This window comes from Emiliania huxleyi, assembly GCF_000372725.1.
Source record: "Emiliania huxleyi CCMP1516 chromosome Unknown EMIHUscaffold_186, whole genome shotgun sequence".
Taxonomy (NCBI): domain Eukaryota; phylum Haptophyta; order Isochrysidales; family Noelaerhabdaceae; genus Emiliania; species Emiliania huxleyi.
Window position 1 is genome coordinate 50,162 of NW_005200730.1, and position 23,385 is coordinate 73,546.

Sequence of the window (23,385 nt, forward strand, 5' to 3'; positions counted from 1 at the left end):
ACAGAGCGCAGTATGAGAGAGTTCGGGCGTTGGCCTATTCAGACTGCGGGGGCAAATGCATACGCCACAACCACGCTCCAGACCGCGCTGCTCATCCGGCAAATTGGAGGACCTTGTGCCTCTCGGCTTCTCCTATGCGTGATGCCAGCAGAAAGGACGCTGATTCATGCTCAAATGCGGCACTGCGTATCTTCGAAACAGCTGCCGCTGGCATCCGACGTGGACTAACAAAACTGCGATCTCAGTGCCCCAGCACGCAAAATTTTCTGCGGGGCTACCGCCCCGCACCCCGCCTGGGATGAATTCACACCTCTCAACAGCTGTTCACACTTGGAAAACTCATCGGATTTGGGCCACTTGCCTGGGCGACCCTGGACCCCTGGCGGACGATCATGACGTCGGCCGGGACCCCCCGTGCGGGGGCCTTCCGGGAGATGTGGCATCTCTGCTGCGTTCAGAGCGCCGGAGCTGAAGCCGACGAGTTCTCCACGAGCAGGAAGCTCAGCAGCTGACGCGTCAGCGCTTTTCATCAGCTGTGCTTTTCCTCGGCCGGCGCCACCACATCTATCTGACTCTTCGCCTCTCCTGCTGTGCGCCTCTCACCTCCGCCTCACCCTCCGCATCCGCTCTCGCCGCCCCGACGGATGAGGCGCGGGTGGCGCTGCTCGAGCCGGAGGCGACGCCACCGTCGTCGGATCTGGCCAAGCCAAAGAAAACTGCGGCCTCCAGGCAACGCCTCGAGCCGTTGCTCGGTTCAGAGGTGTGCACGCATGCTGCGGGCCGCGGTTGCACGAGAGCCGACATTCTTCCTCGCATTCCGCTGGCGCGCGCCGCAGGTGATCCGACTCGGGCTTTCTCAATCTGCAGCCGCATCCGCCTGCGTTCGCAGCTCTGGCTGCGCGCAAGCCATCCCCCCCGATCTGCGCGCGCTGATGCGGGCTGGCAGGATGATGCGGACCGGTGCCAGTCTCTGTCCTTGGGGGCTTTTTTTTCGGAGGAGAAGAATTAGGCCGCAAGGAAAAGGGACCGACGAAAAAGAAAAATCCCGAGTTCATCGGTCGGTTGGCTGGCGCTCCGCGCGCTGCGCACTGCGCACAGCCCACCACCCACTGCTCACCGCTACGAGTCGAGCCCCAGCCCACCCCATTCCGGCAGGTGGGTGGTGAGCGTCCTGTACTGCGTCCCGGCCTGGCCCTCCGCTGGTATGGTTCGGCAGGGCGACTGGGAGCTGAAGGTGGTCCTCAACGGCGAGGCGCAGCCGGAGCATGTCATCGATGGGCATCACATCGTCGAGGCGCGGCCGGGCGCCAAGTTCTCGATCGAGGTCACGTTCCACGGTGAGGGCATGTGTGCGTTCGACGTCGAGCTCGACGGCAAGAAGGTGGATGCCATGCACGCTGTCGACACCACCGGCCAGGCTCCCAGGATGGCCGGTCGCAAGCACATCTATGCCGGCTTTGTGAAGCGCAACGAGGGGCAGGCGATCACGTCCGAATTTCAGTACTCCCACACTCGCGTGGAGGAGGGCGAGGGCGGCGGCGAGGGCGCGGGGAGCGGCATCGCCTCTGCGCCCGTCGACTGGTCGCGCGGCATCATCACGCTGCGCGTGCGGCAGGGCTATGCTTTTGAGGTGAAGCAAGACCAGCACGGCATCTCACACCAGCCCGACCTCGCTGGCCCTCGCGCCTCTGCCTCCGAGCGCGACATGGTCAAGGGAGGGCACTCGGCGACCGCCGCCGCGTCGAGCTCGAAGGCTTTCGGCAGCAACGGCCAGTGGAAAGCGGGCGAGTGGTGTGTCGGCCCCGTCCAGGGGGCGCCGGAGCTGGCCGAGCTGACTCTGAATTACCGCGACTCCTTCTTCCTCCTGCTTAAGGGCGACAAGGTGGCGCGCACAGCAGCGCCCTCCCCTCCCCGCACGCCCCCGCACCCCACCACCACACCGTGCTGCAGGCCAAGCTGCTCGACCCGGACCCCTGCTCCACCGAGGGCTGCTCCGACGGCGTCGCAAAGGCTCGCGCCAACGCCCGCCGCATCGTCGACGCAGAGGCGCGCCCGCCGCGCCGCCCGTGCGCCGCCCCGCGTTTGCCCGAGCGCTCGGCCCGGCTCCCTCGCGCAGGAGCGCATGCGGAAGATCCCAAAGGGGCCTCCTGTCTCCATCGACCTTACTGGATCCGACGAGGAGGAGGTGGAGCCGACACCCCTCGACTAGAGGCGGTCTGCTCGGCCGGGCCTTCTCGCTCTCGCCCGCAGCTCGTGAAGGCCACGCGCTTCCATACGTGGCTGGGTCATCGTGGTGCGGGGGCGCTTGCACAACAACATGTACATGTACATGTCGCTCGCCGACACGTCGCGCGTTACGTTCTGTTCCTCTGAATATGGCGGCTTGTCTGATACTATTCGTTCTGACTCTGCCCCGGGGAGATTGCGCCGCTCTCGTCTCTCGAGCGTCGAGGTCACGTTGTCTCTTGGACTTGGACTTTTACGCAGCTTTTGTTTTAGCTTTTACGTGTTTTGGCGAGAACTTGTCCCAATAAAGTAGAGAGTCCCCGGGGGATATTGATGGCACACACACACACACACACACACACACACACACACACACACACACACACACACACACACACACCCCGCTCACCCACGCGCACTGGGCCTTGCACTTTGAATGCCGTGGGGCTCCTGTCGTCAGACGTGGAGACGCGAGGGTTGCCCCCCCTTGCCCCACCACCTCGTGTGTGTGGAGAAGTTTACCTTACCTTACCTTACCTTATTGATGGCGCTGGCGCCTCTGCTGTTGACAAGTGGGATCATCTGGCTTCACCGGAATACTTCCGCGAAGCTGCCCCCAGCAGGCGTTTGACCAAAATCCAAATTTCCCTACTCCAGTTGAGGCTTCCCTCGGACCCGAGAAGGCATTGCCTCCAACTCTAAGGTGGTGAGGGGTTCGCAGTAGGACAAGCCTGCCTCAACGCTCAAGCGGGGTGGAGAGCGCGCGCGCGGTGTGAGAGCAGAGAGGGGCGAACGGCGACGATCGCGTGTATGGAGTTTACGCGGTGTGGAGGGTGGAGCTGGAGGGGCCCTTGTGTCCCCTCTCCCAATGTATGTGGCTCTTCCGAACATACTACAGAATACAGTACCCGCGGGGGGACTGCTCTCTGCTGGCAGGGTTTGGCGTTTGCGATGAATGAGGAGCGAGCTCCGTTGTCTCCGAAGAGTTTGTCATTGTACTTTTAGCTTCTCTCTCTCATTGTACGTACTTTTAGCTTACTTGGAGAATCTCTCATTGTACGTACTTTTAGCTTACTGGGAGAATCTCTCTCTCATTGTATGTGGCTCTTCGCGTACATTTCCCGTAGGTTGTAGGTATATTGTTGGCAAATCAAGACACAGAGCTCACACAGGATCACAGCGGGAGGAAAGCGGCGAGTCGCAATTCCAGGGGTCGTTGTGGCGGGCCACCCTGTCCAGAGAGGCATGGATGCCAATCTGGGGTCTCTCGACCGAGTCTATGAAGCCCTGGCCGCCTCCCGGTGGTGGCAGAGGTTATGGAACCAAGCGACGGAGATGGTGCGGGGGTACGGGTGTTCCAGGGGGTCACGACACGCACCGACCCTTCACGAACCGAAAGGCTGCACCCGGGGAAGGCACAGTAATCCGGGCACGTGTTGGGCGCCCCGTTCCGTTTAGGGCTAGGTCGGCTCAGGGCCCCGTCCACTTCCCTCCCACTTGGCGCGTGATGATGAGGAGATGCCACCCAGGCCAGCCAGGGCAAGGGCGGAGGGCGAGAGCGGAGAGCGGAGGGCTGGGCGGAGGCAAGGGCGGGCGGAGGGCGAGGATTTTTTTTTGTTTCGTTGGCCGAAGCCTCGTTGGCCGAAGCCTCATTTCCCGTAGGTAGGAAGGAGGACTCTGCTGACAGGGTTTTCACATTTTACGAGATCATAGAAGAAATGAGACCCGTTACGTGCCAATGCTCCAAAGTACTTTCACTGGAAGATCTTGCTCCCTCGCACAGCCGCGCCCAGTGTCTAACCCTCGGAGACCCGCGTTTACTTTACGGCCCTTTCCCTGCGAACGCGCACCCCCCCCTAGGGGTCAGGGCTCTCTTGCCCGTAGCCCGATACCGATCATCTGGCCGCTGGGTGCGCTTCTTAGCTCCCCGGCCCTGGATGTGGTTACCGACTGCACTCCAAGACCAAGTGCTCCAAAGTGCTCCCACCCCAATAAATAAATCAAAAACGGACACCTCTCTACTGTGAGATGGGTAAAAAGGAACAGGCCCCCGCCCTTGCGATCTTTGTGCAGGGTTCTTTGTGGGTGTGGTCGGCGACTAGCCGGGGTCGTCCTCCCGATGGGGGACTAGCACTAGCCGTCTTCCACATGGTCCCTCGGGTCCCTGCTGCTCCTAATCTCTTCGTACATCCTCCTGCTGATCTCCGCAAAGTCCTGCTCCCTCCCTCGTCTCGCCCTGCGCGTCTGCTCCGCCTCACCGTCTTCTGCCCTGCGTCGTCTGGCGACGGGTCCTCCATAGATAGTCGGTCGAGGTCGCCGCCCTCCTCGTGCCTCTTCCCAACGTTCCCTCGGCGGCCGATGCCGTCTGCTCCGGCTCCCCAGTCCCCGGCTCTGCCCTGCTCTCGTCTGCGCTAGTTTCTGCTTCGTCATCACTGGCGTCTCTCCTCTTCCTTCTCCCCTTCTTGTATGCTTTGCACATCGCGTCGATTCCTTTTCGCTCCCCAACGCCCAAGGAGCAAGGTGTGGGTCGCGTCCCTGATTTTTTTGCTCGTACGTCGTAAGTCTAAGAGGCGGATGACATTTTCGGAGACCAGCGGCACAGTTTTGGGCGAGGAGGGGGCGACCCTGGATCTTTGGCCTTTGGGAACCTGTTACCTCAGCACCCCTCTATAACCCCCCGTGGACCTCGGCGCTCGGCAGACGGCAGCTGTAAAAACTGCTAAACCTCGAGGTGCAATTCAACCTGCTCCACGGCGTCCGAGTCGTCTTCTCGAGGGGACCCGCCACTGGCTGCCCCATCAGCAGCGAGCCTCGCCGAAGCCGGCGGAGGCGTGTCCGGCTCGCCTCCCTCTCCCTCCCCTCCCTCCTCTCCCTGCGGCGCGAGCACGGCGTCCAACTGCAACTCGCCCGCCTCGAGGGGGCGGTTCGCCGCGAGGGAGCTATAGGAGCCGCTCGTCGACGAGCCCGACTGCGTGGGGGTGTCTTGGATCCCGGGCAGCCGCACGTTCCGCCGGAAGGACATCGCCCTCCTCCCCTCGCGCGCGAAGGAGTCGCGCCACACCACACGGCGGCCATCCGCCTGGCCTCGCCCGCCCGCCGCGGCCGCCGCCAGCTTCGCCGCCGTCGGGCTGCACGGCGAGACGGCCTCCTGCTCCTCCTCCTCCCCATCATCAAACGACGAGTACGCGGAGCCGAAGCTGCCCGCGTGGAAGTGGCGGCGCGGCTTGACGTGGGCGGCCTTGAGGGCGGCGGGCGGCGCCTCGAGGTCTCCTTGCTCGTCGTCGCGCTCGAGGCCTCCGTGCTCGAGGTACGGCGCGAGGTCGCGGGGCGAGTGGAGGTCGGGCGGCGGGAGGCAGGCCGGCGGGGTGAGGTCGTACGACACGGCGGAGGAGGCGGAGGTGGCTGAAGAGGGCAGGGGAGTAGGCGCGAGCGGTGTGAGACCCCGCCATCAACAACCCAAGGGCAGGGAGCGAGCAACACACCGCTTTCTCTCGACAGCGAGCGCACCACGACCGGCAGGTGATCGAGAGGCGGAGCGGCAACGTTGACGGCGGCCGACCGCCCCCTCGCCGCCGTGATGCGGTGCAAGGCGGCGCGGCGCCGGCCGGACATCTGTTTACCGGCGAGCCAGGCGATTGCCGCCTCCTTCGGAGACACATCCCCAATCATGCTCGGGGCGTCGGTGTACTCGGAGGAGAGCGTCACGACCCGCCGGACCGCAACGGGCGCTAGGGTCGGGGCGGCGGTGGGGGCCGGGGCGGCGGTGGGGGCCGTTTCGGCGGGTCCCTTAAAGCGCCGGGCCACGTACACGCATACGGCAAACACCGACAGGAGGACGGCGGCGGCGGCGACGGTGGCGCCGGCGATGATGGCGACAGCGGCGGTGGTGGCGGTTAGCGCCGGAGGCGGAGGCGGCGAGGGTGGAAATGCAAGGGTTCGTTCATGAAAGGCGAGCGCCATCATTCTCGCCAAAAAACTACCGGCGCCCACCGCTGCTCAAAGGCCCGTGCGGAGGGCACGGCAAACGCGTCCGCCATCATATCTCACGCGAAAAAAACTCGCGGCCGATCACCACCACCTAGGGTCAGTCAGCGATGCCAATCGTCCGGCCCGCTGGGTGCGCTTCTTAGCTCCCCGGCCCTGGATGTGCGGTTGATGACTGCACTCCAAGTGCTCCAAGTGCTCCAAGAGATGCGCGGTTCTGCGGTCGGCGAGGTGGATGGGTTGGGAGCGAGGGGGCGGAAGTGACCAGTGCGGTAGAGGGTCAGCTCGGGGCGCGTGAGCCGGACTTGGGGGCCGGACGGCTTTCATTTTCTCTCTGCGTTCTCGCACATGGAGTGCGAGGTATCTCGACTGTTGCCATCCCAAACTGTCACTCCCCTCTCTCCCGGCCGGGGTGGGGCGAGCGCGGGGGCGGCGGGTGTGCGGCGGGTGTGCGGGATGTCTGTGGGACCGAGAGAGCGATGTGCTTGTGTCCGCCTTGCGTTTGTTTCATAACATCGAAGGCTAGCTCAATAAAAACTAGATACCCACTCTTAGCTCCCCGGCCCTGGATGTGCGGTTGATGACTGCACTCCAAGTGCTCCAAGTGCACCACCACCTAGGTAGGGTCCAGTCAGCGATGCCAATCGTCCGGCCCGCTGGGTGCGCTTCTTAGCTCCCCGGCCCTGGGCGTGCGGTTAATGACCGCACTCCAAGTGCTCCAACCAAGCAAGCAAGAAAGTAAGTGCCGCAGCCTGCCTCCCCCCTCCCCCCATGGATGGATGCTTCCCGTGTGTGTGTGAGTCTCTCATCTGTCTGTCTGTCACCTACCTACGCACGCGGTCGCTCTCGCTCCCCTATGTGATGTATTTCCACACCGAATCTCCAAATATTTGGGCGAAGAAAAGGGTAATCATTCTGAACAATGGGAGACACATTGGGGGTTATACTCGAGTTCACGACCAATGCGCGACGCCAGGTTGCTGTGCGTGCTTTGCGTCTCCCACGTGGCGCACGCTGTGCCGCTCCCGCCGCCACTCGGTGTGACCAGCGCTCAGGAGCGCCCTCTACTGCGGCATCCAGAGTTCAGGATTGCGTTTACTCTGCCGTGGATCGGCTCGGCCTTCCCCGTCTGGGCGCCCTACTTCTTCGCCTCGTGCAGCCGGTCTAGCTTCATTGCTGACTGGCTGATCTTTCACGAGGGCTGCTGCCCTAGAATACACAGCGCCCACCGGCAGTTGCTCGAGCAAAGCAGCGGTGCAGGGTGACACATGCCCGTGCCGGGTGAGCTCTCCAAACAACCGTTGACCGCAGGCGCGGCGCGGCCCGAGGTGCCTGACAACGTCAAATTATACAACCTTGGCGGCCAAGGCCTACATGCTCTCGTACCCAGACGTGGCGCCGCGCCCCTCTAATCTGGCTCATTTTCAAAAGGTCTTGGCAGCCTCTTCGGCACTCGGCTTGCGGCTGCCCTTGGGTTTGCCCATGAATAGTCGAGCTCGCTCGCCGCCTCGGGTCCAGCCGCACGCGATTGCTGACTTTAGGCGCGAGGCGGACAGTCCCCGTCTGGCGCGCTAGCTATTCCGCCCGCACCTTGCTGCCTGTATGCGCCCATCTCGGACTCCCTCTTCGCTCCCTCTGCAACACGGTCAGGTGCGCCTCTTCCGAATTGCCTTCCGCGACTTTCCCTACGTCCTGACCCAGTTCAAGCCGACCCACGGCGCGCAGGCCGTGTGCGCCATGCGCGCTCCGCCACCGTCCCGCCGCACGCTCGGTCCTGACTCGCTCCCTAGGCACTGTCTTCCGAGACTACCTCCGAGGCTACTCGCACTGGTCATACACAGACATGGACCTGTTTGTCGGCGACTTGCCACTCTTTATCGAGCTGACAGAGCTACGGGACTACGACATCTTCACCTACACCCAGGGTGATACTGAAAACCTGTATCTGCGCGGCCAGTTCGCGCCTCACCGCAACACGCCGTCCGTCAACGCGCTCTTTTTGAGGTGTGGGCCTAGCACGGGCTGGACGAGAGTGACCCTTGGAGTGAGGCGATGCGAGAGGGACCCCATCCCCTGCCCATCGCCAGAGGGCCACAACATTGTCCGCATCTCTCTTTACCTCAAGGTGCCCGCGGCTGGGCGCGGGGCTGACCGAGTCGCTCGAGGCCAAGAGCCGTGAGGCTGAGGTCCGCTCCTCCTTGCTTCGCTTGTGATGCCATCGGACAGCCACGAACACCGTCGCCGCCATCACCGCCTTCACACGCCCTCGCACGCCCTCGTCTGCCTTCACCGCAGCCGCCCTCACTCTTCCCGTTCCCTCATAGCCCTCACCACCCGCACCACCCGTCCCGCAGAGCTCAAGGCGCGGACCGCACGAGCAATACTTCCCAGACGACGAGGGCTGCTACTCGTGGGTCGTCGCGACCAGCTCGGCGCGCGTCCGCTACGCCCCCAAGGCCTTTGCAGACATGGACTTCAGGCCGGTCTTCTTTGCAGATGGCGCAATCCTCAGGGATGCCAGCGCTGACCGCGCCGTGCCGTCGGGCGGCTCAGCCGCGTGCAGTCTGGGCCAGGGCAGGATGGATACCGCCCCGTCGATGGCAATGGCGGGCGCCCAGCGGACCGTGGGGCCCCCTTTCCGCGTGGAACTCTCGCCAGCGTGCCCATCAGAGGGCTGGGTGGAGTCCCAGTACCGCGTCTGCATCGACATTTTGGCACCCGCATCTCTAGATGCCCCTTCCCAACGTCACCCCTCACTAGGCCAAGCCGATGCCCCAACTTGGACTAGTGCGCGCCCACGCCCTGCGCCGCGCTTTGTGACGTACGCAGCCCCCTGTAACGCCACCACAGCGACTCAACCGCTCGGGCTGGCCCGGCGAACAAGGAGCTGGAGAGTGGAGCTGGAACTGGAATGTGGAGCATGCAGACGGGTCGTGGTGGGCGCAAGTTATGGCCCCGGTCGAGCTTCAAGGCGGCTGCGAAGAGGGCGCGTTCTTCCACTTCCAAACTTGGAAGCGTCAGTACAAGACGCTGGCCTACGGCAGTCCCGGCCTACCCGCACTGCGAGGCGGCCGCCACTGGAGGGCATCGCCTGAGGGGCTGCTCCCCGTCGTCGCCCCCGACGGCGCTCTCGACAGAGGGCTGAATTTGTCCGAAGGGGGTTTGTTGACTGGTTGAGTGCTTGAGTCTTGAGAATTGGGAGACTGCGAGTCAGGAGTCTGCGAGGTGTCTAGACTCTAGTCCATGGTGTATGAATCTCTTGCTCTCATTGTACGTAGAGAGCTTATTCTTTTGGGCTGTGTCCTGTGAATCTCACTCACGGCCACACCGGACGTCTCCTCCAGCTCCACGCTCCGGCTCAGTCGTCCTCTCCGCGGCGGCTCACAGGCCGATGTGGTACGAGCGGCCGTTCGGGTTGTGGATGGGCGACGGCTGCGGCTCGGTGAGCGCCCACTCATACCACACGCGGTGGCGCGAGGCGTTGCGCCAGAAGGCCGCCTCGACGCGGCCTCCCTCCGGCACGAGGACCGGCGTGCGGAGCGGGATGAAGAGCGGGAACCACGAGAACATGCCGACCGACTCGGTGCTCGGCTCGGTCGAGATGTGCACCGCCTCGGAGCCGTCGTCCCAGAGCGTCGAGTGGAAGTAGCCGATGAAGCCGTGCAGCTCGCCGCCAAGCGGCACGTCGAACGAGAGCTGCGCCACGCGCGAGTTGTCGATCGCGCCTACAAGTAGGTCCCGAGGAGGGTCCGGGAAGGGTCCAGGACGATTCTTCCGCGACTTGTCGGTCGCGCCGATCTCGGCGACGGTGCGCGCGTCCGACGGGTGCGTAAAGACGAAGCACGGCTGGGGCGCACACATCGGGTACGCGTTGTGCACCTGAGGGTCGTGGGTCGTGGGTCGGGGCGAGGGCGAGTGGTGCGGGGGCCACGCCCATGCGGTGCACCTTGACGACGTACTGCGTCTCAAAGTGCGCCAAGTCCTTGAAGTGCTTCACCTGCGGGACATGTCTCGCGGACACGTGTCGGACGACGTGTCTCCCGCACACGTCGCGGGTCCCTTGGGAGGGCGTCGCCTCGTTCCACAGCCGCGAGGACGAGAGCGGCGCGACGTACGACGTGTAGTCGGTCGGGATGGAGGCGCCTCCCGGCTTGAGGTAGCGCTGCGCGCCTACAGGACGTGTCGTGGACGTGTCCTGGACGCGCCTCATGGCCGGCTTGAGGTGGCGCTTGCGCGCCGTCGAGGCACTCTGGCGAGAGCTCGTTGTCTCCCCACGAGCCGAGCAGCTCCGACACGAGCAGGTCCGCCAGCACGGGCGCCTGGAGGGGAGGCAGGGAACAGAAGAAGGAGGCCGCTTGGGGCGCAGAGAGCGTACTCGGCGGATCGCGGCTGGTCTCGGCTGATCTCGATCTCGGCTACTCTCGGCGCCTCCCACTCGCGCATGTCGCCCGGCACCACCGTCACCGCGTCCCAGCCCGCCTCGGTCGCGCACCGGCCTCGCAGCGTCACCACCGCGTTCGGGTTCTTCTCCACCGCGAAGGCACGCACCCGCCGGCCCGACGCAGCGGACGCGCGCAGCGTCGCGGCGACGAGGGGCCCTCTCCCCGCCCCGACGACCTGGGGTCAGGGTCCGGATCCGAGGTCGGGGTCGGGGTCGGGGTCGGGGTCGGGGTTCGGGGTCGGGCTTAAACGAAGTAGCGTACCATCACGACGGCGGGCTCTCCGCCAGGCTGGTGCCGCTGGCAGAGGTAGAGGTAGACGGCCCTCTCGTACCGCTCGTACTTGACCGGGTCCTGTGCACGCATGTCCGCCCCGGTGAAGGGACGCCGCCCCGCAGAGCCCCCTGTCTGCCTCTGCCCCCTCCCGCCTTCTCAAACGTCTCGTACGTCTGCGACTCGAGGTTGTCCTGCAGCGGCTGGAGCGGCGCCTGCAGAAAGTCGTAGTACGGCGCCTCGTACCGCTCCTACTCGCCGCACACGGGCAAGCCTCACTCGCCGACGAGCGACTCACCCGCTGCCGCCCTCGGCTGCGGCCGCTCCTGCTGCGACGGCGCGAGCCGCTGCGAGACGAGGTAGCGCAAGTACTGGACGTGCGCGCCGAGCCCCTCGCTGTGCGCGTCGGCGCGGCCAGAGACGAGCAGGCGCGGCTTGTGCTGCAGGAGGCGCGCGAGGGCGGCCTGGTGCCTCCGCGAGAGGGTCGGGTAGCCGCGCTTGTTCGTCAGGTATGCGACCGCCGGCGTGACGACCGCGCGGAGCGGCTCGCCTGCGCGGAGGGCTCCGAGGCGGTTTCACGCAAGATGCCCAGAGGGCTCCCGGGAAGGCCGAGGGTGGAAGGCTCGCCGAGCCAGCGCTCTAGCTCGGCCTCGTCGTCGGGCAGGTCGGCGCCCAGCTCGAGCGACACGCCCAGGTTGGGCGCGTGCTCGCACAGGCAGCGCAGCCGGTTCCAGCTCGCCCACGCGCCGGTGCCGCTGCTGCCGTCCTCGTCGCCGCCCGCCGCCTCGGCAGTGCTTTGCGGCGGGTGCGTGATTGGCACCCGCACCCAGAACTGGATGTGCGGCGCAGAGAGGAGCGCCTGGTTGACGCAGTGCGCGTAGTTGACCGCGTCCGAGCCGACCGGCGGCAGCATGACGGCGGGCACGTTCAGGTGTGCCGCCCACGCAACCTCCTGCTTGAAGGCGGCCTCGGACTGCTTGCGCAGCGCCTCGTCGGCCGAGTCGAGCCGGATCCACGGCGACAGCTTGCCAACCACCAGCCGGCACCACGCGTTCGAGTCAAGCACCAAGTCGGACCGTGTGAACTGCTCCGCGCGCGGCCGACGGTGGTCGCGCCAGTAGCGCGGGTGGGCGAGCGGCACGACGCAGAAGTTTGCCTGCCACTGGTCGGTCGCCAGCGCGAGGTGCTTCTTCAGGTCGGCCACGGTCGGAGTGGAGACGCCAATCTCAATGTTCACCGCCGCGCGAGCCATGAGGAGCAGTCCCGTGATGTCAACGTGGCCGTGCCAGCATGCCACTTTGCTGGCTTGCGCCGCACTGCGGTACAAGGTGGTCTTGGTCTACCATGGCAATGCCGCTGAGACTGATGAGTACCTGTACGACCCGAACTACACGCCGACGCGAGACATCGAGCAAGTGGTCCACACGCTAAGCGCAATGTTCAAACCGACCTCTGTCGAGCCTGAGCTTAGACAGGGGCTGTAAGGTAGTGAAAGACCTTCCCTGGGTCTGTCTCTCACACCCTCACTGTCGTCGCATGCGAGGTTCTTGTTTCTTATCTCCCTACTGTGAATGTTATAAACACTCTCTCGAGGTTCTCGAGGTATGTGGGACGCGTCCAGGTATTTTTCGGGTAAACCAGGACTTTTGCAGGTATACCCGGGTTTTACCCGGAGTTGGCCTTATGTCGTCTAAGTTCAGGCCCCCCGACATACAGCGTCTAAGTCTGAGCCCGGCTCTGTGCGGGGGCTAAGTTGAGAGCGCTCGCTCGCTGCAGAGGCTAAACCCCTCGTCGGCGGACATATCTCGGCGGAAAAGAATTCGCGGAGTGTGTGTGTCACGCCCTTCACGCGAGGCATGCCACGTGGAAAGCAGTGCGCGACATTTAGTTCGTGCGTCCTTAGCGAGCGTCGTCTGAGGACTGAGTTACAAGCACGGTCCACGCTGTGGCGGGACGTGTGCGCTTTCATCTCCCCACATCTCCCCACAGGTTGAGCTCCATATCCCCCCATGTCTCCCCATATAGTGTCGGGTCGAGAATAATAAAGTGATACCTCCGGGAAAAGAAAACCTACCTAAAGCGAGCGCACGCCGAGATGCGACTTCATTCGCTGCTGCCGCTGCTGCCGCCGTTGAACGCGGCGGCGAAGCTGGCGCGGAGGCTGTGCGTCGGCATCTCCTGCGCTGCGGCGGGCGCCGCCACCAGCGCGCGGTGCGCCCGGCTGTCGGCGGACGACGACCGCCGCGTTGACTGGAATGACGACCGGTTGCTGGACGGCGTGCCGCGGGCGGGCGAGAGCGGCACCATCTACACCAACGTCTACTCCTTGGCTCTCGATGGCAGCCCGCACTGCACAACGCAGCAGCACCAGCACGCGCTTTCCCGTGGGCCAGCAACGCTCGTGCTGCTGTGGCGCGAAGTGATGAAGCAGGGCGGCAGGCCGATGGGTCACTCGTCAGAGCGCTGGTTGGGTGGACTCTACGCGAACGGCCTGCCGCCTGGCACGCCGGCGTGCACGCCGGTCAAGGTTCCGATCGGCAGCGGCTTCGACTTCGCCCTCGTCCCGCTGCCGCTCGAGGAGAATGGGCCGCTCATCTACAAGGCGACGCCCCTCACACACCCGCGCGCGCGCACACACACACCGCCGCGCGCGCGCACACACACACACGCCCTGCCCTCTCACCATCGCGGTCATGACCCTCCGGCCGCAGGAGGACAAGTCGTGCTCGCCGTACTTCTCGGTGGAAGACAAACCCGCAGGACGGACCCAGCTCCAACTCAAGGCCGAGGTCAGTGTCACTGGGGGCCAAGAAGTAGCCCTACTCGCGGGCACCCCCGGCGCGCACGACCCCACTGTCCGAGAGTCCTTGATGATGGACACAGCCGCCTACTACTGCGGCGAGATATTCAACGGGGTTGATGTCTTCACCTCGAGCCCGGATACCGTCCGAGATTGGCCTGGCGCGCTGAGCACAGATGCTCCCCCCCCCCTCCCCCCCCTCTTCCTCCCAGGCGCGGAGGCCCACCTGTCGGGTGAGTTCAGATCGATCGAGTGGTCCACGGGCATTTTGGCATCCGACGGCTTGCGGAGGGGCCCCATCGGGTCGCAATGGCGGGCGGGGCTCGGCCCGGCCGACGCCTCGCCCCCGGAGGCGGAGCGGCACGTCTCCTCGGGTGGCTGGGAGGGACTATGCCTGCGGCCCAAGGCGGAGGAGGACAAGGACGGCAACCTTCGGAAGCCGCCGCGCGTGCTCATCACGGAGGCGCCGCCGCCCCGCACGCTCGTCACCCTCGCCCTCCTCACACACCATCGCCTACCCCATTCCTCACCAACCCAGTCCCTCCTCGGCATATCAGGAGGTCGCGGACCGCATGGCCCTGGTCGCCTCACTCCCAATCGGGTTTTGAGTTAGTGAAGATGACACGAGATCACACGAGATGACACGAGATGACACGAGATCGCCTGCTACATCGTGTGCTCTTGAGAATAGTCTCGAGAATAGTCTAGATCACACGAGAATAGTCTAGATCACACGAGATCGGCACGAGATCACACGAGATGAGTCGAGATGAGGCGCGACGAGCAGAGATGACACGAGATCACACGAGATCACACGAGATCGCCGGCTACATCCCGAGCTTGTATGCTCCTGACAGCCCACCAACGTCTTGTTGTATAGGAGCCTCGCCGGCTGGTACATTGGCGACCAGCCATCGCATGGCGCCAACACCGGCTACGACACGAAGCTCATCATGCAGGTCATCCTGCCGTCGACCGTCGAGCTCGTCCGCCTCGCGCAGGCAGAGGAGGCCGCTTGGCAGGAGGCCAATCCAGGCGTGCGGCCAAGAGAGAGATGGTATGAGGAGGGAGTAGTCTAGTAATCGATGAAGCCGAGCCTGCAGGCGGCGACGCAGGCGGGGAGCACGCCCTCCCCATGGCGTTTGTCGAGCCCATCGACGAGGACATGCCGCCGCCTCCCATGAACCCGATGCTGCCGCACGACGACGACGGCTCGATGCTGCCGCCCGACGACAGCGGCTCGAGCGTGCTCGTGGACGGGGCGGAGGCAGCGAGGAGGGCACTCACCCGCGCCGCAATCTCGGCGGCGCTTGCGCCCGACGGCGAGTACGGGCGCGCGGCGGTCGCCGAGGCGATGGCGGCCGCCGCGGGCGAGGACGACGAGCGGGTGCCAGAGCGCCAGCGGCGCGACGCCGCCCTCGCAGGTGTGGCGGTGTGGGCGGGGGGCGAGCTGCAGCACGAGGCAGCGTTTGCCGCCGGAACCGTCGCCATGGTGTCTGGCGCGGCCCTTCTCGTGGGTGGCGGGGGCGCCCTCGTCCCGGTGGTGTTTGTGGTTGTGTGCTCCGTGTACTCAGTCATCGTCGCCCGCGTGATCGCGCAACTTGAGGGGTAGCGTCTACACCGAACTCACGACACAATGTGCAGCAAAACTGGCCCCAGGTTTTTGGGCTCGGGGCTATACCGGAACTGATTGTGAAAACTCATAGCACGAATTGGTTTCGTCGCAGAGTCCAGAGAGCGGCATAACTCGTGAAAGTCGTGATTTCTTGTTGGTCTTTAAAAATCTCTCTCTAACTCGTAAGAGTCCCTCTGAAGTTTGCGCCCGGACGTCTGGGGGGGCGACCCCCCCCATCTTTGTTTGCCGAATGCGTCTCTGGATCAGAGTGCGTCTAGTAGGTGCCCTACTTAGACGCTCGCTGTCCTCGGTATGCTCGATCGAGCATCCTAAGATACGCGAGTCCATATATTAGTTGCTCCGCGCATCCCGAATTGCTCGCGGTGCATCTCCGATTGGCGCTGCTGTCTCAAAAGAGGCGCTGTGCATACCTTGATCAGCGCGTGTCTCAGAAGACGCGCGCATATTTTGAACAGCGCCTGTCCCAAGAAACTTTCAGATCGCGCACTACGCAGGCGGGGAGGGACTATGCCTGCGAGAATAAAGTGACGCCGACAATGAGATCGCCGGTGGCGGAGGCAGGCCGAATCGCCAATGCGGTCCCGAATGCGGTCGACAAGACGGCACGGCGATACCAATGAACCTACGACTGCAGTCTACCGGTAGAATTGGTAGACCGCGGTAGACGCGTCTACCCCTTTTTCAGCCGCCGAACGGTAGACCGCCGCCGCCGGACGGTAGACCCGCCTCGGCCAGTATGTTGAATATGCAGCCTCCAGTTCTCCACTCTGGCGCCACTTTGGCAGACGAGCGCCGGCAGATGCCCTCGCGGCCTGCCGGCGAACGTCCGTCCGGCGAGAACGCGCGCCATAATGGACGTGTGGCTGTCTGGCGAAAACTCGCTCTCGAGAGCCGCGAGAGGGCGGCGCTCTCCAGTGAGCGGTTCCACCCGATGAGTGTGTAAAGACGTTCATTTGATCTCATAAAAGACACGGAGCGCGGCTCGCACGGAAATGGCATGAGGTGAAGCTCACAGCGACCGCGCTCAACAGCCTCTCTTACCGGCAGATTTCGCCCGCGCGGCAGACCGCACTTTCATCGAGGCATCGCCGCCGTCCTTCGGCCTTCGCCACATTCAGCCATGCTCGGCCGCTCCCTCGCCCGCGCCGTGCGCCCGCGCCTGTCCCGAGGCCTCGCCACCGGTGAGACCTACGACATGGTCGTCATCGGCGGCGGCCCGGGCGGCTACCCCACCGCCACCAAGGCGGGCCAACTTGGCATGAAAGTCGCCTGCATACAGGTGCGAGGACGGCTGGGAGGCACGTGCCTCAATGTGGGGTGCATCCCGTCCAAGGCGCTGCTGCACTCCTCGCACCTGTATGAGGAGGCAGCGAAAGGGTGGGGTCCGCACGGCATCTCCGCCGACAACGTCAAGATGGACCTTGACAAGCTGATGAAGCACCCAATCGGCATCTTGGGCCGCGCTGCAGTGCCGCCGTGGCGCGGAGCGTGGCCGCCCACGGGCAATTCTTTTTTGGAAGCCTTTAATCCCCTCCGTCCCCTTCAGCTAAAAAAAGAAAACAACGTCCGCACTACATGGACCCAGCGGCCGGCAGCGTCCGTCGGGTGATGTTTGCGGTCAGAGCAGCCCGCCCTGTGAGAGCAGCCTCGGCCCGCGCCCTCCTCCTCGCGGCGATCCTCGCGCGCGCCACCGGTCACGGCGCCGGCGTCTGGCGGGATCCGCACCACTACCGCTCAGACTCGTCGCTCGCTGGCCTCCGCTTCGTCTCGGAGTCACCGCCGCACGAGCTGAACATCGTCGGCACCGATGACGGGACGAGCTGGTGGGCCCTCAAGGGCCGCTGCAGCGGTCTCGGCATGCGCAACATCACCATCGACTTCAGTCCCAAAGGCGGCCCATCGGACGCCACCGGCAGGTGCCTCTTGCGCTGCGACGCATCCCAGGCCAAGCCGGGCGGGAGACTCACCCTCGTGCCCGCGCCGCGCGAGCAGGTGGTCGCCCGGCGAGACCATCACGTGGCCAGACGGCAACATGTGGGCCTTGCTCGCGGCTCCCACGCGCGCGTTTCTCTTGGACGCCGCCGACGACCACACCGGCGTTTTCTTCGACCCGCACCACTTCAAGGTGGGCACCTTCCGGGGCATGCGGTTTATCGCCGAGGACCCGCCCCACGTCCTAAAGATGGTTGGCTCCGACGACGGCACCTTTTGGTTCCTCGAGGGCTTCTGCACCGGACCAAAGATGACGAGCATCCACTTCGACTTCTCTCCAAAGGGCGGGCCGAAGGAGCTGGTCGGCAAGTGGGCGCCCTCGCCCGCGCGCACCATCACCTGGCCGGACGGGAATGTGTGGTCGAAAGCCGTCCCGGAGCTGCAGGCCTCCTTCGCCGTGCGCCACGGAGGCGGGACGGTGCCGTCGCGCGCCCGCGTCGAGCCCTCGCCGACGCACGCGTCCGGCAGCCTCCCACTTAGCCTCCCGGTGCTCGTCGCCTCTGTCGCGATGCTCGCCCTCGCCGTCGCCGTGCGCCGAGTGATCGGCTCGAGCAGCCGCGGGGCTGCGGAGGCCCGCCAGACGCAGCTCGCCGAGTGCGAGAATTTTGGGCCCCCCTAAAAACACAAAAAAAGGCGAGAGAAAGCGACCAGTCCGGTGAGGCCGAAAAATTCTTTTCCGCTTCGCGGCAGGCTTTGGCGAGTCCTCTACGAGTGCCTGCAGCAGCTCTCCGCACCAGAGTGCTCCATCAGAGCGCCATGGCAGTGGACTGCCCGTCGATCTCCAACTGGCTTCTCCAGGTCCAGCAGGCCGGCGGCGCGCCCGCCACCAGCGGCGCGACGCTTCTTACCGGGAACGCGTCCGCGCACACCGAGGAGCTGCGGGCGCAACTCCGAGCGGCTGCGGCGACGGAGAGCGACGCCCGATACCTGCTCGATCCCGCAGCGTGGCACTCCTTTGCCTGCTCTGATGGCGGCGTCGACGGCGCGGATTCGTGCGCCACTCTCGTCGACGACGTCGCGGCGACGCTGCAGCAACGCGCAGGCATGTGGACGGTGGTCTTTGTGGCTGCCGCCGAGCTGGCGCCCGCCGCTCAGATTGCGTCCATCGTCGGCCGGTTCTGGCGGGCCGCTCGCTGTATCCACTCGAGTGCGACGGACCGCCTCGACGCAGACTGTCGCAGGACGCTCTTTGTGCTCTCGACGCGGCTCGGCGACGAGGCGGCCATGGAGACGGCGGCCGGGCTGGGTGGTGGCGGGCTGGCTGGAGGCGGGCTGGCTGGAGGCGGGCCAGAGGGCGAGGAGGGCAGCGCTGGGACGCTGAGCGGCGTGCGGCTCCGCGAGCGGGTCGCGCGCGACGCGGCGGCGTGGCTCGCGTCGGTGGACCGCGCGGCGCCGCCCTCGCAGCGGCCGGGTCGCCTGCTGCGCGAGCGGCTCTGCGTCGGGCGAGGGGCGCCGGGCCGCGCGCCGTTTGAGGCGCTCGTCGCGCGGCAGCGGGAGGTGCGTGCGGCGAGGCGCGGCAGAGGGTCGGCGCAGGGCGTGTGCGTCGCAGCGGCCGGCGCGTCCGACCGCTGCGCCGGCGATGCGGGCGAGCTGTCTGCGCTCGACGCGCTCGTCGGGCAGGAGGGCGATCCCACTCGCACCGAGTAGTGACAAGGAATGAAGGGCAGGAGGGCGATCCCACTCGCAATGAGTAGTGACAAGGAATGAGTAGTGACAAGGAATGAGTAGTGACAAGGAATGAGTAGTGACAAGGAATGAGTAGGACAAGGAATGAGTAGAGACAAGGAATGAGTAGTGACAAGGAATGAGTAGTGCAAGGAATGAGTAGTGACAAGGAATGAGTAGTGACAAGGAATGCAGGGACGACTCCCGGTGTCCGCTGGCAGGAGGGCGTGGTGGCGGAGGTCCGCTCGCGGCTCGAGGCGGCGAGGGTCGGGGCGAGCGGCGGCGAGGACGCGCACGTCCTCTTCTTCTACGGCTACCCGGGCGCCGGAAGGACAGCCCCTCGCGGAGCTGATGAGATTGCCCGAGATCGTCCGAGATTGTCCGAGAGTAGGCACCGGAAAGACGTACCTCGCGGAGCTGATCGCGACCGCGGCGCACGGCGACGCGGCGCCGCCGCACTACCGTAAGTTCGCCATGCAGGAGCCCGCCGCTGCCTCCGCCTCCGCCGGCCCTGCCTCCTCCGCCGCCGCCGCCTCCACCGCCACCGGCCGCGTCCGCGACAGCCTCACCCCCAAGCCCGCATACGCCCTTCCCGTCCGGCGCCGCAGAACTACCGCACCGACGAAGACCTCTGGAAGCTCGTCTCGCCGCCGTGCGGCATCAAGGGAGAAGGCGCGTTCGCCGCGCTCTTTGCCGGCGCGCATGGCGAGGGGCGCGAGAAGGGCGAGGGGCGCGGCGCGAGAGCCGCCTCGGCGCCGGTCGGGCCCGTCGTGGTCTTCGACGAGATCGAGGAGGCGCGGCGAGACTTCATGACGACGGCGCTCGTCAACGCGATTGACCACCGCGGCTTTGTCGAGTACACGCTCAAGCGCGCCGACGGCTCCGACGGCTGCGACACGCGGCACGCGCCTAGACACCTCCTAGACACTTCCAGACACCTCCTCGACACCTCCTCGACACCTCCTAGACACCTCCTCGACACCTCCTCGACACCTCCTCGACACCTCCTCGACACGCGGCACGCGGCATCCCGACCGCGGCTCCTCCTCCTCGAAGCGGGCTGCCTGCACAGAGCTAGCTGCCTTCACAGAGCTAGCTGCCTTCACAGAGCTAGCTGCCTGCACAGAGCTAGCTGCCTTCACAGAGCTAGCTGCCTGCACAGAGCTGAGCTGCGAGCAGGCACGCGCCGACCGCGGGTGCAATCTTCGTCCTCACCTCCAACTGCTTCCTCGACGAGCTTGCCGAGGTGTGGAGGCGGCACGCGGCCGGTGTTAACTAGTGTTATTTAGTGTTATTTAGTGTTAATTAGGTGTGGAGGCGGCACGCGGCGGGCGGCCGGCCGCACGCGGACGCATACGAGGCGACGCGCGCAGAGATGGAGCGGCGCATCTTCACCGACGCCATCCCGTGCTCGCGCGCCGACGGCACACCCTCGCCGTTTGCGGCGGGCAAGATGCGCGACCGCATGCGCGGCAACGCCTTCCCCTTTCTGCCGCTGAGCGGCGAGCAGATGGCGGCCGCCTTCGAGATGCAGCTCGAGCGGCGCGCGAACCACTACGAGGACGAGAACGGCGTCTCGCTCCACTGGACGCGCGACTTTGCGCGCCTCGCGGTGCCTGCACCGTCGCCCGCCGCCTCCGCCTCCGCCGCCTCCGACGGCGCCGCCGGCCCCGTGCGAGCGGGCGGCGCGAGCCAGCCCCGAGGCTGACCACAGCGCGGCGCCGCTGTAGGCGGAGAGTCGGTCCGGAAGCGCATCGACGTGCTCATGCGCCTGGACTCGCATTCGGTCGAGCGGCTGTACGCCTCTGCGGCGTCGCGCTGCCGGCCGCGCCGCTTGGAGGCGCTCATCCTGCACACCCGCGCAGGCACGCCCGCCGCAGAGCCAATCTGCGCCGGCGGAGACAGGGCAGAGGGCGACGCAGAGGAGCAGCGAGCCGCACCTACCAGCGCGCCTCCGCAGCGGCACCATTCGCTCGGTGGTGAAGCACGTCCTTTGGGCGGCCGTAGCGGCGGCGGCGATAGTGGCGGCGGCGGCGGCAGTCCCGAGCCCGCGGCCGGCCGGTTCGCCCGAGAGAGCGTCCCGGAGCGGGTGCTGGACGCGGAGGGCGAGGCTCGGCTGGCGAGGCTGAGGCTGGAGGGGGAGGCGGCCCTCGCCGCCGCTCGGCAGGCGCACAGAGCGGAGGTGGAGGGGCTGCGGCGGGAGCTGGCAGAGGCGCGCGAGGTGCTGTGGGGCTGGGAGATGTCGCGAGCCTGGATCGGCGCGGCGGCCCTCGCCAGCCTCGCCATCGCCCTCCTCTCCTCGTCGTGGCTCGCGTGGTCGGCCACGGCGTGGGTGATCAAGGCCGCTGCGGGCAGCGCTGTGGCCGTCGTGGTGGCAGGCGTGGCTGTCGCGGCCGTGGCGGCACTCCTCTGTGCCGCGGGGAGCGAGGCTGCTTGCGAGCTGCAGCGGCACGTGCAGGCGGCGGCGCGAGCGGCGATCGCGCTGCTGCTGCTCGGCTGGCAGCTGCTTGCGTGGGCCGCCGGCGCCTTGGGTCCCCACCCGGCTGAAGTGACTGGCCCCGCGAGACAGCCCTCGCGAGGGACTGGGGCTGCTCAAATTAGGCGCGCTCGGCTGGTGGGGCGCTGCGGTCCTCCCCGCAGCCGCGTTGGGGTTGCGGCTCTATCGCGACGCCCGCAGACGAAGAGCGACGCAGCGGCTCGCGGAGGATCGGGCGGAGGTCGTGACTGCCGCCGCCGCCGCCGCCGCCGCCGCGTTGTGCGTGGCTCAGGAGGCTGCGGCGAGGGCGCGTGTCGAGGCGTCCGTTGTTTGCGCCGAGCTGCGGCGCCTCGACTGCGAGCGGGAGGAGCTAGGGCCATGGCTAATGGGCGGCGCACCAGAACCACGAGGTGGTCCGCCCTCCCCGTGCCCGAGCGGTGGGTGCTTGGCGAGCATCATCTCGGAGCAGGGCGCCGGGGAGGGCGAGCCCTCGAGGGAATGAAGCGGGTTTCGAAGTCCCGGGCATGGTATTGGTTGCGTCCCTTTACGATTACATCCATTCAGTGTTTGTAGAAAGTACGCAACATGCCCAGCTGCAAGCATGGGCCGGGCAGGTCTCGGCTGGGCAGGTGGGAGAAGCTGGCGGCAGCGGGGGCAGGGATCTGACTTCCGAGCGTTCTTCCAACTCGGGCACAAACACACACAAAACACACGCACCAGGAGCTCGTCAAGGCGCGGGATGTACACGTCAAGAACTACCCGTCCCTCGGAGACAGCGCCGTCAACAACCGCGAAGCCGCGCGCCTCATCTCCGCCTCAACGCCTTTCGCCGGCAAGGCCTTCGATGTCCGTGTCGACGGTACGTACGCGCCACCGCCCTCTCCTCCGACACCCTCCAGGACGAGCTCCAGCGGAAGCTCGGCCTTTGGCTCTCCGCGGCGCTTCCCACCCTTCGGGTCGCGCTCGAGCGGGGCATGCCAGTCGATTTCTTCGGCGACTACCTTTACAACAAGGCCCACCACCGGCGGCCCCACGACGGCGTCCTCGCCGCCTGGGCGGACGCGATGCGCGCCCCGGCCAACGCGCCGGTCGTGCACGGCGACAAGGAGAAACCAGAGCTCACCCGGCAGTACAATGAGGGGTACAAGACTGACCTCGCAGAACCCCATGCGGGGCCGGGGGGGATGCGATGACGTGAATGAAATCAAGCTCTGGACGCCCCTCCTCAAGACCTCCTCGACGGGCGTTGGCAACGCCTCGAGTGGCGGCACGCCCGCCTCCGTTGGCCACTCCTACGCCTTCGGCAACACCGAAGAGAAGGCCCGCCGCCTAAACATGGGCTGCAAGGCGCGCGGGCAGCCCGGCCAACCCTTCTCCCACAAGACCGGCCACGGCTACGTCAAGGCGCGCGCATCGCGGTTTCTACCACGACGCGATCTTTGTCAAGCGCAACAACTTCAACCTGCTGCTCCACGAGACGTACGGCGGCGGCTTCTCGCCCACCGCCGTTCTCAAGCTGCGCCGCCTCGCGCGCAAAGTCGCGCGCGGCAGCGTTGACCGCACAGCCTACTCGCCCAAGTACTCGCTCTCTTTTATGTCCCACCATGCAGAGCGCATCTCTCTCTCTGTTGTGCGAGGCGTGAACCGCGCCATTCGCTCTCACCTGGCAACCCTGTCTGCACGTCTCGCGCGCGCGTGAACAGGGCTCCTGTGAGTGTTAGAGTTGTTTGGTATTGCTAAAAAAAAACAAACACACGTGATGTAGAACGGCTTTTCAACGGAGCTCGAGTGTGGCGGACACACCCCCTTTCTTTTCGCGGGATTTTTGCGCAGGCGCCGCCAGGCGCCCGCCCCGGCGGTTCACTCGCTCCTCTGGTCTCGGCGGCGGCGTCGC

At 65.7% G+C, this 23,385-nt stretch overlaps 7 protein-coding genes across 7 annotated transcripts; 5 read left to right on the forward strand and 2 right to left on the reverse strand.

The window, feature by feature from the left end:
- The first annotated feature begins 1,069 nt into the window (after positions 1–1,069).
- EMIHUDRAFT_442523 (hypothetical protein) lies at positions 1,070–2,524 on the forward strand. The gene is made up of 4 exons (XM_005782754.1): positions 1,070–1,882; positions 1,951–2,049; positions 2,120–2,304; positions 2,355–2,524. Exons 1-3 carry the CDS (start codon positions 1,205–1,207, stop codon positions 2,207–2,209), a joined length of 867 nt encoding a protein of 288 aa, XP_005782811.1. The 5' UTR covers positions 1,070–1,204; the 3' UTR covers positions 2,210–2,304; positions 2,355–2,524.
- Positions 2,525–4,924: 2,400 nt separating this feature from the next.
- EMIHUDRAFT_456577 (hypothetical protein) lies at positions 4,925–6,263 on the reverse strand (the record flags this gene model as incomplete). The annotated part of the gene is made up of 4 exons (XM_005782755.1): positions 4,925–5,208; positions 5,361–5,628; positions 5,709–5,871; positions 6,207–6,263. The coding sequence occupies 4 exons, from the start codon at positions 6,261–6,263 to the stop codon at positions 5,166–5,168; spliced, it is 531 nt and encodes a 176-aa protein (XP_005782812.1). The 3' UTR covers positions 4,925–5,165.
- A 909-nt stretch (positions 6,264–7,172) lies between these two features.
- On the forward strand, positions 7,173–9,387 carry EMIHUDRAFT_232898 (hypothetical protein; the record flags this gene model as incomplete). The annotated part of the gene is made up of 7 exons (XM_005782756.1): positions 7,173–7,471; positions 7,539–7,641; positions 7,752–7,860; positions 8,001–8,214; positions 8,336–8,396; positions 8,565–8,906; positions 9,061–9,387. 7 exons carry the CDS (start codon positions 7,173–7,175, stop codon positions 9,385–9,387), a joined length of 1,455 nt encoding a protein of 484 aa, XP_005782813.1.
- Positions 9,388–9,591: 204 nt separating this feature from the next.
- EMIHUDRAFT_72646 (hypothetical protein) lies at positions 9,592–12,174 on the reverse strand (the record flags this gene model as incomplete). Its single annotated transcript, XM_005782757.1, has 9 exons — positions 9,592–9,935; positions 10,090–10,192; positions 10,259–10,380; positions 10,412–10,529; positions 10,630–10,827; positions 10,914–11,003; positions 11,036–11,170; positions 11,210–11,472; positions 11,502–12,174. The coding sequence occupies 9 exons, from the start codon at positions 12,172–12,174 to the stop codon at positions 9,592–9,594; spliced, it is 2,046 nt and encodes a 681-aa protein (XP_005782814.1).
- An 836-nt stretch (positions 12,175–13,010) lies between these two features.
- EMIHUDRAFT_442524 (hypothetical protein) lies at positions 13,011–15,428 on the forward strand. The gene is made up of 6 exons (XM_005782758.1): positions 13,011–13,524; positions 13,634–13,883; positions 13,935–14,185; positions 14,280–14,323; positions 14,603–14,757; positions 14,826–15,428. Exons 1-6 carry the CDS (start codon positions 13,018–13,020, stop codon positions 15,332–15,334), a joined length of 1,716 nt encoding a protein of 571 aa, XP_005782815.1. The 5' UTR covers positions 13,011–13,017; the 3' UTR covers positions 15,335–15,428.
- A 675-nt stretch (positions 15,429–16,103) lies between these two features.
- EMIHUDRAFT_456579 (hypothetical protein) lies at positions 16,104–17,986 on the forward strand (the record flags this gene model as incomplete). The annotated part of the gene is made up of 4 exons (XM_005782759.1): positions 16,104–16,272; positions 16,528–16,846; positions 16,999–17,274; positions 17,351–17,986. The coding sequence occupies 4 exons, from the start codon at positions 16,104–16,106 to the stop codon at positions 17,967–17,969; spliced, it is 1,383 nt and encodes a 460-aa protein (XP_005782816.1). The 3' UTR covers positions 17,970–17,986.
- Positions 17,987–18,106: 120 nt separating this feature from the next.
- On the forward strand, positions 18,107–21,877 carry EMIHUDRAFT_232902 (hypothetical protein; the record flags this gene model as incomplete). The annotated part of the gene is made up of 10 exons (XM_005782760.1): positions 18,107–18,761; positions 18,873–18,961; positions 19,237–19,311; positions 19,624–19,871; positions 20,195–20,261; positions 20,376–20,627; positions 20,730–20,994; positions 21,088–21,546; positions 21,617–21,732; positions 21,866–21,877. 10 exons carry the CDS (start codon positions 18,107–18,109, stop codon positions 21,875–21,877), a joined length of 2,238 nt encoding a protein of 745 aa, XP_005782817.1.
- Between the last annotated feature and the right edge of the window lie 1,508 nt (positions 21,878–23,385).